Below are 18755 nucleotides of genomic sequence, written 5' to 3'. Positions count from 1 at the left end.
ATTGTAAATGTTGAGAATATATTAATTAAAATATGAGTAGCAGAGGACCCCACACTGGAGTAGGTGGATGCCTGAAGGAGGCTGTGACCCTGTGGAAMGTCCAGAGTGTAGCAGGCTCTGTGGCCTTCCTGGAGCAATTTGCTGGCAGAACTTGTGAACTTGTGAGGGACTTATGCTGGAGCACCCTGCTCCTTAAGGACTGCACCCTGTGGAAGAGATCTGCACTGGAGCAGCTCTTTAAGACTGCAGTCCTTGGGAAAGACCCACATTGGATAAGTCCATGGAGGACAGTCTCCCATGTGAGGAACCCCATGCTGGAGCTTGGGAAAAGTGTGATGAGTCCTCCCCTAAAGGGGAAGAAGCAGTAGAAACATGATGAATTGATCACAGCCCCTATTTTTCTGCCATAATGGGGGAAGGAGGTAGAGAAAGTTGTGAGTTAAATACATAAAGAAGRGAGGGGTGGAAAGAACATGTTTTAAAATACATGTTTCTTTCTCATTAACCTACTCCAATCTGGCAAATTAATTCCCCCAATTCAAGTGTGTTTTGCCCAACAGTAATGATGAAGAATTATTTCCCTGTCTTAATTTTGACCCACAAGCTTTTCATTGTGTTTCCTCTCTCTTGTGTAGCTGAGGAGGGCCGTGGTAGAGCAGCTTTGGTGKGCACCTGTCRTCTAGCAAGGGTTAACCCACCACAATAATTTTTCAAAATATAGTAGGACTAGAAGACTTTTATAACTATCATAGCACTTTTTGTCTTGGGATTTGTATGAGAGGGGAATGTGACTTCTACAGCCAGTAAAAAAAAATAAAACCAACCAATTGGAGATTCTGGATTTAGAATCACTTTCTAAAGAATGAATTTGTTTGGTAAACATCATAAATCTTTAAGATCCCTCATTTACTTGAGAAAACAAAGCAAAGCTCTTTGGAGGTATAGGGAGCAGAATTTGAATACAAATAGCTGAACTTTGGACATGTCTGCTATGTTCTGAAGCATTGCAGAGCAAAATATTTTCAATCCTTGTCTTGCCACAATACTAGTAACAATGTAACAGAAGTGTATGTTTTGCCTCCTGTTTTTTTCCTAATCTAAGCAGAAATCCATAATGTGCTGTCAACATTCAGTAATGGCTTTGAGATGGAAGAGTTGAGATTGAGATGCATATTGGCTCACTGAGGTGATTTGAGGTTTTTAAGCTAGAGGATGAAGTTCTTAAAATTTGTTAATCACTTATGTCATCTTGCTCTCATATCTTTTCTTTCCCTCCATTTTGGTTGTAACACCTTCTGAATACTTGCTACTGTCATTGTAAAGGCAGTAGTCAATTGGAATTCACAGAAATTTCAAATTGGCTAGTCAGATTTAATAATAGACTTAYATGATCTCTACAGTTACCTTATCTCTTCTTGGTAAGCTAAAATGAAGTTTGTCAAACCTGTATAAACCATGTCATTAAGGCAAGAGAGGTGATGATGAATGTTATCTAAAAAATGTAATTTTGTAGTCTTCCTTGTTTTTTCAAAAAAATGCCAAAAAGACAAATKACAAATATGTGAGCTGAATCTTTCTCCTTTGCATTGATTTCACATGTAGTCTTCGATTTTCACAAGTTTGGAAAATACATGGCGATGGAACTCCAGGAAGTCCATGAACAACTGCAGAAGAGTTAAAACCCTTCATGAGAAATGAGTACAATAGATTGAAGTTCTTTTTGTCCTATACATCTGATTCATCGTGGTCTTTGACAGAAACAGCCAACTGTTGATTTTTTCCTCATCCTTGTTCAATCCCATGGGCAGTGTTTTTGCTGTGAGTTTGTTTTGTTTACTGTGAAGGATAGCTTTACCCCACAAGAACAACACAAGAAATTCTGTCCCCCTTGTGAATTTGTCATGGGAAAAAATATGGGTAGCATTTAAAAGTATGACATAATGTTCAGAAGTTGAAGAACCCAGCAGAGTATACTTACAGGTACAGTGGGGAGGATGCAAGGCTGTGTCCTTTGACARATAGCTGTTCTATGCCGGAGGAACAAATCTCGATTTACTTGCCAGAGCTGGATTTTTCTTCACAGGGAATTGAAAGCAAAGCTGAGAGGGATCATTTATTTATAAAATGGCACAAGTCTGTTTACAGTACCTTAATGAGTATACTGTTTTATTTTCATGCTGCTCAWCATTTTGCAATGCATTGTATCCTCCATAAATTCTTCCCCACGATGAAGAATATAGGCAACTCAATTGGTCCTCAGACAAAAACTGTTCTATATTTTTTATTATTCTTGCTGTGGTTGTATGCCTTTTCCTGTTATATTTTTTTTTTTTTTGAGTTGAGGGGACTTCAAATGTACTGTTTAAGATGTGGGTCAACTGTGGGTTTTTACAGTGACATATTTTTTCTGCTTATCTGTCTGTAACAGGTGCTGAGAGATCTGATGTCTCTTCCTCTATTCCAGGGGTGCAGACTGCTCTTTAACAAGAAGCAGTATGTTTTCCCCACTGAGCCATAATTGCTTTGATTTTGGATCTCTCTTCTGCTATATGCCTTCCCCCGTCTGATTTAGACAATAGGAATCTCCCTGAATTCTTCTGCAGTAGACATGAATAAAATTATTTCAGAGAGTGTCACTTCAAGTCCTCTGCAGTTACATTGTAAACCCCTTCCATGGTTTTTACAGCCTGGTTAGCAGTTGGGTCTGCCAGATTTTTTCACTGGTTTTTAATTCCTGTTACTTGGAAGAAGATTTATATTAGCCTAGCTATCCTCAGACATTTTATTTTTCACCCAGCCTGTCTGATTTTATTTTAYCCACTTAGTTTGCCAGAGGTTTTGAGCTTTTCGTTTTCTTTGTTTAAAAAGCTTCAGCTTTTGAATGATGCTTTCTGTCATGGGCAGAATGGGAGCTTCGGATTAAGTTTATTACAGAGACCTGTCCATTGAGATAGGAGGTGCAGGAAGGACTTGCTTACCCTTTGAATTCCTCCTAAGAGAGGAGTCCAGGCGTGGCTGAAGCCACTTCCAGCCCCAGATTTTGTTTTGTTTCCTGTAAGCCTGAGATGTTGGCAATCCAGTTCTGTCCCTGCTCTAGAGAATGTGGTAGCAGGCCTAAGGTTTCCAAATTAATCAAGTTTCTTTGACTGCAAAGGTGATCTCACCTTGAGCATGAAGTTTGACCAGACCCTTTTAAAATGGGGCTTGCAGTAGAATGAAGCTGGCATCCATGTGGATGCCACTACTCTTATGAAAGCCACATTTTTTTAYGCAAGCTTGACCCAAGCTGGTTAGCTATATGAACACAAGACAAGAAAAAGATCCATTTTTCAATGCAGGTGCAACAGAGTTTCAGGATAGTCTTGGTGCCTACCTAAAATCTTCTGTTGACTTTCAGTCAGGAGAGTAATGCAGCTGAAAAATTAGAATTACTTTTGCAAAAGCTGTAACAAGGAAATTGAAATTAAATGATCCTGGCCTGAGGGGAAAGCTAAAGCAACGAGTGGCAAGGAGGATATGTTTTTAGAAAGGAGAAAGCATTTATCTGTGCATTTGTGTATTTATTTGTCTGGACTTACTAAGAGAGTAACACTGAATCCAGTCTCACAAAGCAGCTGTGATGGAAGGGCGTGTGTTCATGTCCCTCTGAGAGGGAAGAGCAAAATGAGATGAATAGCTGTCCTGAAATAGAGAATCAAAGCCAAACACTGTCCTCCTGCAAAAAAAGACAGGTTTATAGGGAACAGGGGAAGGTTGAAAAAGATTGCATTTTGAGAAGGGAGGATTACCCTTTATTTCCTCCCTGTCCCCTCCTCCCTTTCCTGTGGGTGCGTTGTGTTTGTCAACATGGAAAATTCCTTCTATCTCTAGAGTACTCATGAGACGGCTTACACCCTCTCTGGAGATGTAGTTTGCCTTTTCTGTTGATGACCTTTATAAGCTAGAGTTACAGAATGAACAATAACAGCAGGGTCAAACCTGAGGAAGGGAAGCAGATAATAACCTATTGCCCAGAATCTAAATTTTAATGGATTCTTTTACTTGGATCTGCTGCTGTCACTCAAGGGCACAATATTTAGGAARTACATACTTGTTTATTCTTCAACAGGAAAGGCAATTTTCTCTCTGCATTTAGTTGCTCTTCTTAACCTAAAGGAGCTCATCCTTCCAGCAATGAAGCAAGTAGGCAGCCAAACTSTTTAGCAGTGCCTACACCTGCAGCACCTCAGATGATTCCCACATATCCTGTGACTGCACAATGATAGCCTGTTAGAAACAGGTGAGTTTAAAGGAGAGAATTTCAAGTGAAATAATGTGTCTGAGTAGAGAAGACATTGCTTCAGGATAAATCAATCTTCTGTCTGTATACTTTACAATTGCAAATTGTAATTTTTCAAGGGTATTATTTGTTCCTGTTTTTTTCAAAACACAGCCCAAAATATGTCCTGCTTCTCAAGGAGTATTCAGCCTGCTTATATATTAGATTTTGCTGAGACCTCTATTGAAATGCCTTTTTATTTCCCCATCTACAAAGCAATAGAAATCACAAGAAAAATATGCAGTGGAAATATAGACTGACTTAAGATAGAGCTTCTTAACTTTGTTCCTTACATTCCTTAGCTGTTAAAACTTATTTATAAAATGGTTTTTGAATGCAATTACTTTCTAGTATAGTCTTAAAACTACTATGTAATACATAGGCTAGGGAAAAGGTCTTTTTCTGTAAGCAAATGCCAAGTCTGTCATATCATCTTCATTTTTGACATACGCTTCAGTACATATAGTGACTTAATTACAGGAGTCACATCCTGTAAATAAGGTAACCATAAGACAAGGCTGGAGAGAAGATGTGGTTGTACACAGGCTGAAGAGATTGTTACACTCAGTATCTTCATCTGTGCAGAGCTGATCTGATGTCTGACTTCAAGTGGCTGCACAAGTGGATGTTGTATTTGCTTTGTTCTCTAAGAGAGGTGTTTGAACACTTGTAAACACACTGGTATCTTATTCTATTAGGCATTAATATGCCTACTAGAGTATATTTTATCAATCTCCTCAGTCTGAGGTAAGAGTTCAAAGTTCCACTGTTTTTCAACCTAGCATGAACAAATTTATTTTTAATGCATCATACCTCAGCTTCCCTTTTTATTTGCTCATGTTTYATATGGCTTTGGAGCATCTTTAAGTCCTTACTGATGTCTGTGTACTTTTGCTGCTGTGAAAGTAGCAACTGTGGAGGTTTCCAGACRCTCGAAAAGCTCTGCTAGTAAATCACTATGTTGCAGAAACTTCTCTAGAATATTTGATAATGTGTCTGCTTTAGAAGAACAGGGCATTATCTCTATGTTCACACATCAGATTGCAGCTAAGGCAGCTGTAAAGGTGGCTTTTCATCACTGTGTTTCTCAATTGCTGATCCAGTGACCGTAGCAAGGGTGGGATAGCTCCTCGACACAGGAGCCCTTAAAATGTGTGGTATCATGAAGCACTCCTAGTGCAGGTGTTTTATATTACCTTGGCAATGAGTWTTGCCCCTTTCACCAATTTTTCAAGCCTAGAAAAGTTTGAAAGTGTTGGGTTTTAGGTTTTTCTTTTCCCTCTTCTTGTATTATTAATTATACACCTTGACTGCAAATAAACATTGTCCTGGTTCCAGCCACGACAGGGTTAATTTTTTCAGAAGCCAGGAGAGGAAATGTCTAGGATGCCAAGATTATCCAGTACTCCCTCACATCTTTGCTGGGGATGGGTGAACGAACCCTTCCACGTCACGTACCCTGGCAGTGGTCAGCTGTTGTGGGGAGTTCTTGGTGTGGTGAGCAATCATGTGTGAATTGTTGGCCTCTTTCTTGTATACCCTTCTATTAATATTCAGTTGTTTTGCTTRCAATTAGATCAGTTACAAGACCTACTTGTGAAATAAAAATCAAAAACCCCTTTATTGAAGTCAGGATTGCAGTAAAATTATCGTATGCTACATTTTGCTAGTGCTAAAAACTAATAAAGGCCACTTTCTGTAACAATGCCAGACACCAAAACGGCTGATTGAGGCAGAGGGCAGTTCTGCCTCTTCAGCAATCTGAAAAGATGATTTAGAAGCTTTGCCTCACTGCAATAAATTTTAATTTACTTCACTTAGACAATTAAAAAAAAAAAGGCTTCAAAGTAGCTTGGGTAATTAATTTATGGTTAAGTCTTTTTATGTTACTTGTGGGAAAACTAACTGACACATGACCACAGTAGGGAAAGGAAGTGAAGGCAGTAAAGTTCATGCCTGTATTTTGATGAAAAGAAAACCACTGGCATTAAGTAAATTACTGCCTAGTTTTATGGCTATAGCCTCTATTAAGAGTAGMATTGTAGAGTAAGGTTTCAGCCCTTATAGTGCATGGCTGAATTTATCTCCATACTTACCATTACCTTTCCACAGGATTTCCCTAATTYGCTTTCCATCATGGCACTCAGAAAAAGGCCACACAGTAAGATTTTTTGGTGTATTCCAGCTGATCATCCAGTTGAGAGCGGCCGATGGAAGCTTAAAAACACCCCAAAACAAACCACATCTCTAAATTCAAAGTTTAAAAAGTATTTTATTCACAGATTTGAAACAAGACAATAGCTTGCCTGAAACCATCTGTCATATTTCATTATTCTAATCAGACCTGTAAGATGTTCATTTTACTATGACAGTACATGTTTTCCATGTCAGTGCCACCAGCACACACATTGCTGCCACAGCTCTCTCCTGAAAGAGGATACCATAATCAATAGTTCTGGTGCTGTCATTCAGACAAAAAGTCTGAGGAACGCAAGAAAYGTTGAGAGAGAAATGAAATCTAATACATGGGTTCAAAAGAGTTAAATCTATCAGAAGACTTGAAATTGCCTCAGGGAAGTAAAAAATATTTTGTTGCTGCAGTGCTTGCAAAATACATTTGACTAGAGGTCTAAGAAATAGTTCATTTCAATGCACATTTAATTACTACTCTGAAGTTATTTTTTTATTAACAGGGACAGCTCAGTGTTAAGAAAATGTTATGACTAATGGTCTTGATAAAATTCAGCTCTTCACCACCAACCACCAATGCATAAGTGATATACAGTTCTCAGGGGAAAAGATTTGTACCTGGCTTAAAAAAAGAAGCAAAAATTAGTATGAAAGAGCTTTTTGTTTTTAAACACACAAAGAATTACTCAACTGCACAGAAATTACATGTTATCAGAGAAAATCAGAAAACAATTCCCCAGGAGAATAGTTTTGTTTTATAAGGAAGTGAATAACATATTGGAGAATTCTGAACAAAGCATTTCAAATAAAAGCATGAGTACTGAAGTACTGAGAACAGAACTGCTTGTACTGAATTTAGCTACAACTCACCATCCCATCTGTGTAAGGAAACACAATGAAAAAACTGCATTTCACTTACAACCTTTTGTTCCCAAAATAGCCCACTATGAACCATTAATAATTCAAATAGTCCGCACTGATGTAGACAGATGCTGTAGTTAAAACTCTCATCAGAGCAATAAATACTTTCCTTCATTCTAGCCACGAAAATACAATTCCACAGCCCCTAAGCAAAGGAGGGATTAGTGCTGGCAGAAGCAGTCTTTACAGAGAGCCGGAAGAGTGGAAGAAAGTCCCATAGCCAAGGGGTTTTTGAAAGGAGTTCAGAACTTGACAGTATCTTCATTTACCACAAAGCTGCAATACTTACAGTCTTTCAGAACAACGATGAATGTTCAGTTATTTTGCATGCGTTTGTCTCTCTGATGCTGCTTCCATTCGGCTTTGTTTTAAACCCTACAGGATACAATTTGGTAAAATCTTGGTTTTGCCAACATGAAAATAAAAGCTTTTCGCATAACAAAARTATTTCTGGACAACCTTTTTCAGTCCTCTACAAGTCATGAATAGCTTTTTACTCTCTTTGGAAATCAGAAAATGGGCAGTTTAGAAAGGACAAAAGCCAAACTRCATGTCTTCTTTCAAATGAGAGGCTATACAGAATAATTCCTAATATATATTTCTTTTTCAATTGAAAGTAAATTAAAGCAATCCATAATTATATATATCTGAGACACCAAATGCTCCCTTTCCAAATTCCTCAGTGCAAAGTGTTCATTGCATCATCTGCTTTCTTCGTAAGTGTGCAGAAGAAAATGTAATCACTAAAAGTCGCAGGTTTTCCCAATTATGCTGACAGCTTTTACTGGGCCTTCACAATGACATGAAACAATTACTGATTAATAATCTCTGCAAAAATGTCAAATGTGATCTTAAATGTGATACTACCACTGCTACTGAAACAAAATACATAGAAGACTATTGAAAAATAAACATATTTACTCCAGACAGAATTGGTTGTTTTAGGATGGCTATAAAACAGTGGCTCTAGAAGTACCTGACGAGACCCCTCCAGTGGAATAAAATACTAAAATGGCATATATATATATATATATATATGTATGTATGTATGTATGTATGTATCTGTGTGTGTGTGTGTGTGTGTATATATGAGTGTATATGTATATATATGCATGTGCTGGCTCATGAAAATTCTACTCCATGACAATATTTATACAATACAAAACACCCATATAGGTAGCAATCGAAAATTAGAGCAAAAAAAAAAGGAGCCCTCCCTATCTAACCTCTTGCTGCAGGAGCACCAACAGCAGTGCAGGATTACTAAGACACCTCAAAACCACAGCAGCACGTACCAGGTAATATCCAGTGTGGTAACCGCTCATGTACCAGGCTATCAACATGCTCCCCAATGCTTCGTCATCCTCAGCAGAGTCTGGCCTCATGGGTGGTGGAGGAGGAGGAATCAACTAGGAAATGAAAAAAGAAATGTCTGTGTTTCAACAGGGTCTGTCCAGGTTAGAGAGCAGAGCAACCAATTCTACAAGATTAAAATATAAAGCTGAAAAATAGGAACATATCTGAAATGTGTTTTCTAAAAAGGAGTCAAAGGATATGTTGTTTTTGGAACTCATGTGATTTCCAAAGACTGGGAAAAACAAGACTCCTGTAGCTTAACTGTACACAGAAAGTGTTATTAGGGGCAAGTATCCACAGTGAAATGCTGTTGATATGAAGTRTAGTCTCTTCAAACAATCTTCCCCTTGATGTTCTTACCAACAGCTTCACTGTCACAGATATGAGTGAAGGTCAGATCTTGTACCTTGGATTATCTCAATATTTGTAACTGAATGTTTAACAAATACGTGAAAAATACAGACAAAACAAATGTGTTCTAAAAACACAGATAGCGAGCACATTCAGTGCAAAAACTTGAAATCACCAATACTTATCTCTGTTGTCCTCCCCATTCCACTCACCGGTGGTCCTGCTGGRAAGGGTGGGGGCCAGCAAGATAAAAATGATGGAGGTGGCTTGAATTTTGATCCAGGCTACATGGGAAAAAAAAGTGGAACAACAAAAAGGGAATTTTTGGTATTAGGATTTTACTTAAGAGAATTATGTGGAACAATTCACACACCTTAAACAACAGACAACAACCCCCAGCAATTAAATGAAAATATACCCAGTAGCTGTTTCTGTAGCACACTCCATAACTTGAGTACAGTACAACTTAGATTACTTGTGTCACTCAGGTAAACACTACTGRAACAGGGTTCTGGTTAATAACAGCATTTTTTAAGTTTTCCTAAGTGGAAATCAGTGGTTACACACTAAAAAAGGAAGAAACACGTCAAATAATTACACAGGCAAACATGATTTCTATGGTCCCGTGTGGCTTGAGCAAAAGTTGACTAAATTCCATTATGCTGGTCAATGTCTTTAAATAAAGATCTTAGATACAAAACTACAGATATGAAAGAAAAAGAAGATAAAATATTATAAAGTGATTTTGAAAAACAGTAGTACTTAGAAAACATAATGCTGAGTTCAACTGCACTATTACTTAGACTCCTACACAACAGGAAAACTGAAAGATGTATCAACAYCCCATTCACTCCTAATTCAAAAGAGAAGCTACAAATCAAAAGAGAGGCTCCACAACATTTGGACATCACTTTCAATGCCTTCAAAGTCCTGTGAAGTGAAATCTTAGTACAGCAACAGCACCATCATTAACTACACCACTAGAATCCAGGAAGGATACCCCACTTTTGAGTTACAAGGCAACTGGAAAACAAGTGTTAGCTAAGGAGCAGAAGGTTCTCCTCACTGGACAGCAGCACTGCAGAAGGGCTATGCTATGGCCAGATTATTAGAAAATGGCAGACCAACTGATATTAACATGCATATCTGTACATCTATTCTCAAAATGCTGTTAATTAAATTCTAGGCAATGGTAAGTACCACCAAATTGTGTCAAGATTCAGTTATACCAGGCTTAACAAGGGTATATGAATTATTTCAATCAAGGTTAAGCTTACCCTTCCTAGGCCTGGGATTGGTGGTGGTGGTGGTGGTGTGGGAAATYGTAGGTTTTGAGGGGAGAATCTTGCTTTTGTGCAGTTATTTTTGTTTCGGGGTGACTGGAAAGATTTTTCACTTTCATCTGTTGAATATGGAGTCTCATTCTCATTCTAGAAGACCAAGACATTTTTATGAAATACACTGAACAGGAATTACAATAAACAATTTTAATATGAAAAAACTTTGAAATTACCAGTCACATCCTTCCCTCTCTCTAGCCCTCCCAGTCCTCCTGGATTCTTCCCAGTTATCCAAGGAGTAACTTTACCTGCWCACCATTTTAGCTATGTTATCTTTCACTGGTGAATTTCTTGTCCCCACCCTTTCTTYCATGCTGAGCTCAAGAGGTAAAGGGATGCTTTCATTCCCTCCATCAGCTTGTGTCTGTTTACAGCAGAATTGTGTATTGCTTCTCTCTCTGAACAACAGCAGTGCCACCAGACATACTAAAGGAAGCTCATTCTCCCACTTTCCCATTTCATTATCAAAGAATGAAAAAGTCCCTCACCTCCCCAGAATGCCCCATCCCATTTACTGTTTCATCGCTGGTTGGAGGAAGTAGATCAGACAGGTTCTGCTCCTCCTGATTTCCATATCCCGTGTAAGTGACAATACACGTGCCTCTCTTCTGGTTGATGGAGGCAATAGTGGCTAGGTATAAATTACCATCCTCAGACCAAACAGCATTGCAGCTGTCACCAACCTTCCACTGCAATAAGAAGCAAGAGAATCGTGTAAGTATCTATACCAGCAGTCAGACAGAAGGTGCCCTTTCCTAAAATACTGTTTGTTCAGAAACATGGATSCCACCTACAGTGTTTTCTTAGTATGTAGTGAAATTCCTCTGTGTAACCTAAAAATAATGGTTATAGCATTATCACCCCAGACACTCCCACAAAATGTTACTTTCAAGGTGATGAAGCAGCTGCTTCTGAGTACCGAAATACAATATACAGTACGAGCACCACTGGCATGTACGTGTGAGGCAACCTGTTTCAAAGGCGGTGTGCTGCTCTTCTTTCTATTTCTGTTCTTTTTATGGTTTTTCCTCTTTATCACCAGGCGCTGCTCCTGCTTGTCTGAAGGCTCCGAGCCCTCCCCATTTTTCAAGGCATTCTTCGGGAAGAGAAAGGAGAAAACCAATAAATACCAACCCAGCGGGCTCAGCTCCAGGATCCGGCCACGGCCGCGCCGATCCCCCCTTACCTTGAAGGAGGCCACCGCCTTGTCGTACGCCTTGATGAGGGCCGTGTCGTCCCAGATGTCCGAGTCGTCGCTCTGCGGAGGGCACAGACCCCTTAGCGCCATGGCAAGGCCCCGCTCCCGTTCCCGCTCCCGTTCCCGTTCCCGCTCCCGCTCCCGTTCCCGTTCCCGTTCCCGCTCCCGCCGTTCCCACCTGCCCGGTGCCGCGCCGGAACAGCACCGCGTCCGCCATGGCCGCGCGCCGCTGCGCACGCGCCGAGCCGCGAGCCCGCCCCGCCGCCCGGAAGAGGCGTGGCCAGCGCGCGGGCCCGCCCGGATGCRCCGGGGCTGCCCCCGCGGGAATTGGCGGGGCGGGATCAGCCACACCGATGACCGGGGACAGCCAGCGGCTGCGTCCAGTGCCAGCCTCCTCAGTACAAGAAAGACCAGGAGCTACTGGAAAGGCTCCAACAAAGGGTCGCAAAGATGATTTGGGGTCTGGAGCGTYTCTCGTAGGAGGAGAGACTGCGGGAGCTGAGCCTGTTCAGTCCAGAGGAGAGAAGACTGAGAGGGGATCTCATCAATACATATAAATAGTCYCTAAGGGGGTCCCTAGAGGATGGTGCCAGATTCTTTTCAGTGGTGCCCCAGTGACAAGATGAGGCCATAAACTGTAACRCAAGAAGTTCCCACCTCAGCATGACAAAGAACTTCTTTACGTTCATAGTGGCAGAGCACTTAAACAGGCTGTCCAGGGACATCAGGAGYCTCCCTCCCTGTAGACGTTCAAACCCCAGCGGGGCACGTTCCTGTATCATCTGCTCCAGGTGAGCCTGCATTGGCAAGGGACTTGTACTGGATGATCTCTACAGGTSCCTTCCARCACTAACAATTCTGTGATTCTGTGAATTTGCCTAATTTCTCACCAGCTGCACGTGAGAAACATTTTCTTTGTTGCTGCAGCACCAGCAACATTTTCCGTTCATAGCCYTCCTCAAGCTGTGCCAGCTTATCGATAAATGGCTGCACGTAGACTAAACAGAGCTTACACAAGCAAAGGCCTCAAGGCTGTCTCCAACTGAAAACAGTTGCTGAGGAACACATCCAGTGCAGCCAGCACCGGATCCAGCTGCAGTGGYAGCCCAAGGSAAGAGGCCATGAACTGCCGACCCTTTGCACAGCAAAGGGCACAGGGACCTGTGGCACCAGCCAGGGAACTGAAACAAGAGCAGGAGCCAAGGACCCACGCTTACACTGTGATGCTATGAATGCCCAAAAGTTTCTTTGTTCAGGGTCCCTCCTCAGAGGCACCAGCTGGAGCTGCTATTCTTTTATTTAGTTATTGCACCAACATTGAATATTAAGGTCGGGATGTCTGAGATTCTGCWATGGTAAACCTGAGGTTGAGCTAGTAAGCAATCCTGGCTTGGCTGTGTCAATGTGGTGAGTGTAGCTGTGAGGCAGCTTCAATCCCAGCTCAGGTGGTGCCAATGTGACTGCCAGAGYGGCTCGTGGATGGTCAGACAGGAAAACTTCCTTAATAGTTTTCCCTGGTCAGTACACAACACTCTCAAGCATGCCTGTGAAGCAAGGGCTGAGGTTTCTCATGCTAGCTTTTATTCCTGAGGCAGGGTTAAGCAGTGATTTCAAACCATTTTAGTGGTGTAACAATTTCAACATTTGTTTACATTGCAACTCATTAACATCAARCCTGCAGCTTTTTTAAGTCAGCACTAGACTCGGTCAGTTTTGTACACCAACAAGGTCTACAACTCAACAAGCATCTTTCCCAATAGGGCAGATTTACGCTGCATGTGATATTGCTTATAATACACACTTCTTATAAATTTTGCTTATACTTTATATTACACTTACATTCCTGTACTGCATTTGTCCACAACMCTATCCATTCCTTGTGTTCTTGGTAAGTTCTTAGAAATCAACTAATTATCAAGCATAACCATTTCAGATCAGTAAGTATTTCATGCAACATTTTATTGTAAAAATATTTTAAGATGAGATTTACAGTTAAGACCTCTGCAAGGTTAAGCACATTTTACAAGTGTGTTCCATTCTGAATGAAGCAGTACTTTCGAGAATTCAGACAACCAAATCTGGTCTAACTGTAGATTCAGAAATTCTATTACTGGAACCACTAAGTAAAACTAACAGTTGCAGCAAAAGCTAAAATAAAGCTATTGCTTGGTACTTTTATTCATACACATGCAGAAGAGTGTAGTCATTTCTGAAAGAGCACTCCAGACAACTAGGCCTATAGTAACCAGAAAATACTCTAACTAATGCTACTTGAACAACTCTGCACGATAAACGTTTAATCATTTAATGGCCAGACACTTTTATGAATGTTCTTCTAGGTCCTTCTGCTTCATCAGSGCAATCTATCTTCTCCATAGTGGCAGCTCATTTTGCTCCTGCTTGCAGAGACTTCCTTTCATTAGCTGCTTTTTGCTTTTGCTGCATGATTTCAGAGTCTCTGTGARGAAAAAAAAATTTGGATATCAGATACTAGCTCATGATACTTCTAAGGGYTCCCCCCACCTTGCTTTAGTAATCACCACTGGAAGAAAAAAAAAAGATGAGTAGAAATTTTTCAGTCATGAGCACACTGTTTCTATTACCCTCTGTTTTTTTAGTGCATGCATTACCCCACTGAAGCAGGCATTTTACTTATTAGTAGAACTCATACCATTCTTTCAGTTTTGGAAGTAAAGGACATAATGGATGAAACATCATCAAGAACGTATTACATAAYCTTTCCCTGCTTGTTGTAGGCAAAAAGCTGCTCAAAAAAAACATAAAAAGCTTTACGGTACTGAGAAAAAATAAATCTCTTTAACAATGATACAATAAAATTTCATCCATGGTTTATGCTCTGGCAAGTGATTGGACAATGAATCAAAACTAAGTATTCAAATACCCTGTCAGCTAAAACACTGGATTCTTTCTTTCCCCCCTCTTTTCTGACTAAACATTTACTCAGCTTTACTAGATCTTACCTCTGTTTCCTCTGAGAAGCAGACAAGCTATCCTCTTTCCTTTTGCCTTTGTGGATCTCCTGAGTTTTCTTCAGGTTCTTTTGGCGGGCAAGTTCACGCTGATTCCCACCTGCAAGATAATATACAGTTAAACAAGTACTACCACTTGTTTTTTTTCCACATAGTCTGCCTGGGTAAAAGTGTATTACAGAAGTGGTACAGTTAGGTGGTCTGTAGAGTTGGTATGGTCGTATCTTCTACGATCATCTCCTCTTCCAGTGCACAACAGRAGAAATTAAAGCCTCTTAGTTGTCACATTTACAATTCTATAGGTCATGTTCAAAAGATGACTGAAGTTCTAATACTCCTTACAGAACCAAAATGCAGTTTAGCATAATAGACTGAAGGAAGATCACTGCACCAATAGGCTAGGCAAGAGGAATCATCCACTCTCAGATTCCAGCACCCAATATAGCTTACAAATTCATTTCAAACTGAAAGAACAGCATTAAAATTGCTTACATTCAAATACTTTTGAAGAGGTGACCTCAGAAGACTATTCTAATTTGAAATCAAGTGCAGTACTTAAATATGGGCCTTAGCAGCTGGTTGACATTACTTTCAACAAAAGTGAGAAGAGTAAAATTATTTATATATAAAGACACAAAACCAGATTGCATTCCTAGCTTGTTGGTAGTCCTGGGGAAAGCTATCTCTTTGATCACACGAAGTTTCTGCGGGCATGACACCAAAACTATCAGCTCTCTGTCTAAGTACTTGGGGTCTTCCAGGCACAGACACCACGACAGCAAACTCTTTTGCATCTTTCGTCAGTATTCTCTTCCTTARTTCTAATTTGCTCCAACCTCCCAGAACTGGTTCACTGGCTTGGTACTACTTCTTGGTCTACTTCTTTTGGACTGAGCTTGTTCCAGATATGCTAGCCATAATCATGTGTGCTGTTGAGCAAACATGACCATCTTCTTTTATACTCAAAAACGACAATTCTATCTCTCCATAATTTCTGTTGTGTCTCTTTTCAGTCTCTCTACAGTCTTAAGACTGCCTATGCCATCTTCGAGTCTCAAAGCCAGAGATCTCAATCCACAGGTGCCTGTAATTTCTGGTGTATGAAAGCAGTTTAGGACTAGGTCACTKTTAAAGAACAGCCTACTCATATGATCAGCACTTCATGCCCACACCATTTCTGAGCTGACAAAGGTAGCTGCCATGTCAACAAGTAGACAAAAGCAACCCTGCAGATGCAGGGATTTGTGCATGTTTCACAACAGTATATGGACTGCATCATAAGACATGCTGGAAGCTCAAGTGAAAACAGCCCTTATGACTGCTGCTTCCCAAGGGCTGCTCCTGCCTTGGAAGGTATTTTTCATCTGTGACAGGGCATTAAGTACTGCCTTTTTCAAAAACAAAAGACCTTCTACTTATCGCCCTCATTAGCATCTTGTCCCTAAAGTCCATTGAGAAGAAGGGCAGCTTGTTCATTTTGTTCAGAAATGAAATAAACCAGCTGTCCCTGGCAGTACTAGTGTTGATTAGAACTTGATGACTCATAAACAGATGACACATTCCAGGCCATAAATGGTTCCTGCGTTCTGTGGTGCTCAGGAGGCAAGAACATTATACAAACGACTGGGCAGCAATGAAAGAGCTCTTCTATGGTGCTTAAAAAAGAATAAAATTCTTTTATCATGAAGAAAACAGAGAGGAAGTAAAAAAACATTGCTAAAACCAGAATTACTCCCACCCCAAACCTCACAGATTTCCTTAAAGAGCAAATACACTCCACCCTTAACCTCAGCTTCTTCCTTATTTTCCAAGCAAACACTGAGCATTGGCTCTGCASAGTTTTTCCATACAGATGGTAAGGTTTAAAGTTTAGGAATAAAACTCAGTTGCATCACTGAGAAGTGTCTGGAACAACTAAGCAGAGCAAGTACAAAAGCTGAGCAATACAAAATGCACACAAAGCACAGAGTACGAAACAACTGTCTGAAGAGAAACTTATGCGTACCGTCCCTGCTTCCAAGTAAATATTACCAAGGACTATTGGGTCCCATTGCTTCACCTGGGATGAGTATCCCTACCTTCAAGGGAACCAGTGGTATTTTCTACATTCTATAGTAACAACATAAATCTTTCATGAAACAGAAGAAATTTCAGCTTCCTGCAATTCAAGCATGAACAGCCACAAAAAGACCAGTAGACCCTTTCTGTTTATACACCTTTGTGCATTTTTCCTCAAGCATYCCCATCCTAGCCTGCCTGTGCAAGATACACATCGTAGTTCAACCTATCCTTGCTCTTCCAACTCCAGAAAAAAAACAAACCAAACAACAAAAATCCTAAAAGTGCCTCTTGATCATGTTCTGGGCACAAACTGTTTACCGTCCAAATCTTCAGCTGCACTTCAGCAGCACTGTGGCCTCGCAATTGCATATTTTATAGCTGAAAGTAAAAGCCCAGCCTCAAAACTGTGCATTTTTTCGGGTGAATGTGAAAGCACAACCTCAGTTAAACATAACGAGTTTCTGTACTGCCTAGCTCAATACGCAGAAGCCACAGGAGCAATCCCATCAGTCATGGAAGCCGGAGCATCCTGGGTTCCCTTCACAGTTCTCCGCCATTTTACATGAACCCTGCTGTTCGTCAGCATTGAACACGGTGATAATTTACAAAGTACTCTTGCCCTTTTAACAGCCTCATCAACCACAAGTTAAGCGGCACGGCATTCAACACTCAGCACAGATATAAAAGTCCTTTATTTCCAGTCTGGGCGGCAGCCGGAACTGAAATGCAGTGCGGCTGTTGGTCCTGCCGCTCGTCACCTTAACTCCCCACAGCCGTCCCGCCAGCACTGCTACGCCAGAAGGCGGAGAATATTTTCGCCTTCAGCCTCGGACGGCGGCAGGACGTGGGAAGAAGCCTGATCCCCATGCACTCACCACTGGCGGGATTTCACCGGCAGGACGCTACATGCGCCATTAGCGGCAGCGGCCCCACACGACGGCCGGCCCCGGTAGGACTCTCAGCCGGGCTACCCTCGGTGTCGGGCCCATGCCTGGAGCCGACCAGGAGGGCGGGCCGAGTCCTGCTGCCCCACTTCGCTACCCGACAGGCCCCGAAGCAGCTCCCCCGTTACTCACGGGTCATGGCGAGACGCTGAGGCCGCGCAGCGCCGCTACAGCCGGCGAGCACCGTTCCGCTGCCACCACAGGAGCCGCTCAAGGCCCCGCCCACCGCCGCCGCCCCTTATGGTAGCTCCGGCCGCTGACGTCACGGCACCGCGCGGGCCCAGCCCAATCAGCGGGCTGAGCGCCGCCGACCGCCTGCCGCGTGAGGGCGGGAGACCCGCGGGGGTGCAGCGCTGCGTCTGCCCGGGCCCGGGTGTGACGGAGAAATGGGGGTGGGTTTGGTGTAATAGCGGGGCTCGGGGGCGAAGCGGGCGCCTGAAGAGCTGCTCAGAGGCGGCTGAACTAAAGCGGATGAGGAGCTGCTGGGGCTTTACAGGCGGCTCCGGCGTCACGCACCGCCCTGCACTGACTCCCCCTCCCGCTCCGCCTCTCCTGTCCGGCGCATGCTGATGACGTCGTGGGGCGCGCCGCCGGGGCGGCACGGCGTGAGCCGGCCGGGCTCGCGGCATTACCGGGCCGTCGCCGCGTGCTGCTGACGCCGCCGAGCTCGCGGGGGGGCGGGAGCGCGGGCGCGCGCTTCTCCCGGCGCCACCGCCATGTTCCGGCGGGCCCGTCTCACCGTGCGGCCCAATGTGCGGCCCCCGGGCAGGGCCGCCGCCMCCGACACCGGCGCTGGCGGGGCGGACCCGGAGCCGCTGGAACCCCTGGGCTCGGGAACCCCGGCGGCGGACAGAGCAGGGACCGCGGCGGGATCGGCGGACGCGCGGCGAGCAGAGAGGTAAGTCCCGCCGAACTCACCCTGGCGGGGCAGTGTCCGGGCCGCTGCCGCCACCGGGCCTCGGGTTCCCGGGAACGGGATGGGCCTGTGCAGGGCCGGACCTGGCGCATACCGGGAGGTTGTCGTGTCCTGTTAGTCTTTGGTTGTCAGTGCCGTGGTTGAGGCTGGCTCGTCCTGAAGACCTGAAA

The 18755-nt window shown here is 42.7% G+C and overlaps 3 protein-coding genes across 8 annotated transcripts in view; 1 reads left to right on the top strand and 2 right to left on the bottom strand.

Annotated features, from left to right (window-relative positions):
• Nucleotides 1–6570: 6570 nt before the first annotated feature.
• On the bottom strand, nucleotides 6571–11935 carry LOC130577589 (survival motor neuron protein-like). Of its 3 annotated transcripts, none has more exons than XM_057373069.1 (9): nucleotides 11853–11935; nucleotides 11663–11734; nucleotides 11447–11572; nucleotides 10965–11165; nucleotides 10414–10566; nucleotides 9349–9420; nucleotides 8725–8838; nucleotides 7719–7804; nucleotides 6571–7130 (listed from the first exon to the last, which is right to left on the bottom strand). In XM_057373069.1, exons 1-8 carry the CDS (start codon nucleotides 11889–11891, stop codon nucleotides 7748–7750), a joined length of 834 nt encoding a protein of 277 aa, XP_057229052.1. In that variant the 5' UTR covers nucleotides 11892–11935; the 3' UTR covers nucleotides 6571–7130; nucleotides 7719–7747. The 3 variants fall into 3 exon arrangements, with proteins under 3 accessions (XP_057229052.1, XP_057229054.1, XP_057229055.1); XM_057373071.1 differs by having other exon boundaries at nucleotides 6571–7126; XM_057373072.1 differs by having other exon boundaries at nucleotides 10992–11165.
• Nucleotides 11936–13616: 1681 nt separating this feature from the next.
• On the bottom strand, nucleotides 13617–17880 carry LOC130577590 (small EDRK-rich factor 1-like). Its single transcript, XM_057373073.1, has 3 exons — nucleotides 17802–17880; nucleotides 14656–14764; nucleotides 13617–14132 (listed from the first exon to the last, which is right to left on the bottom strand). Exons 1-3 carry the CDS (start codon nucleotides 17806–17808, stop codon nucleotides 14060–14062), a joined length of 189 nt encoding a protein of 62 aa, XP_057229056.1. The 5' UTR covers nucleotides 17809–17880; the 3' UTR covers nucleotides 13617–14059.
• A 420-nt stretch (nucleotides 17881–18300) lies between these two features.
• The window catches only part of BDP1 (B double prime 1, subunit of RNA polymerase III transcription initiation factor IIIB), a 50809-nt gene continuing 50354 nt past the window's right edge, over nucleotides 18301–18755 (top strand). For all 4 annotated transcript variants that reach the window (XM_057373064.1, XM_057373065.1, XM_057373063.1 and 1 more), the window contains exon 1: nucleotides 18301–18567. In XM_057373064.1, the coding sequence (XP_057229047.1) occupies nucleotides 18386–18567 (182 nt within the window). In that variant the 5' untranslated portion in view covers nucleotides 18301–18385. The remainder of the gene's footprint in view (nucleotides 18568–18755) is intronic.

The sequence above is a fragment of the Malurus melanocephalus genome, unplaced genomic scaffold, assembly GCF_030028575.1.
Source record: "Malurus melanocephalus ecotype Western Australia unplaced genomic scaffold, MMel_1.1 scaffold_184, whole genome shotgun sequence".
Taxonomy (NCBI): domain Eukaryota; kingdom Metazoa; phylum Chordata; class Aves; order Passeriformes; family Maluridae; genus Malurus; species Malurus melanocephalus.
This window is presented reverse-complemented; position numbering and strand designations above follow the sequence as displayed.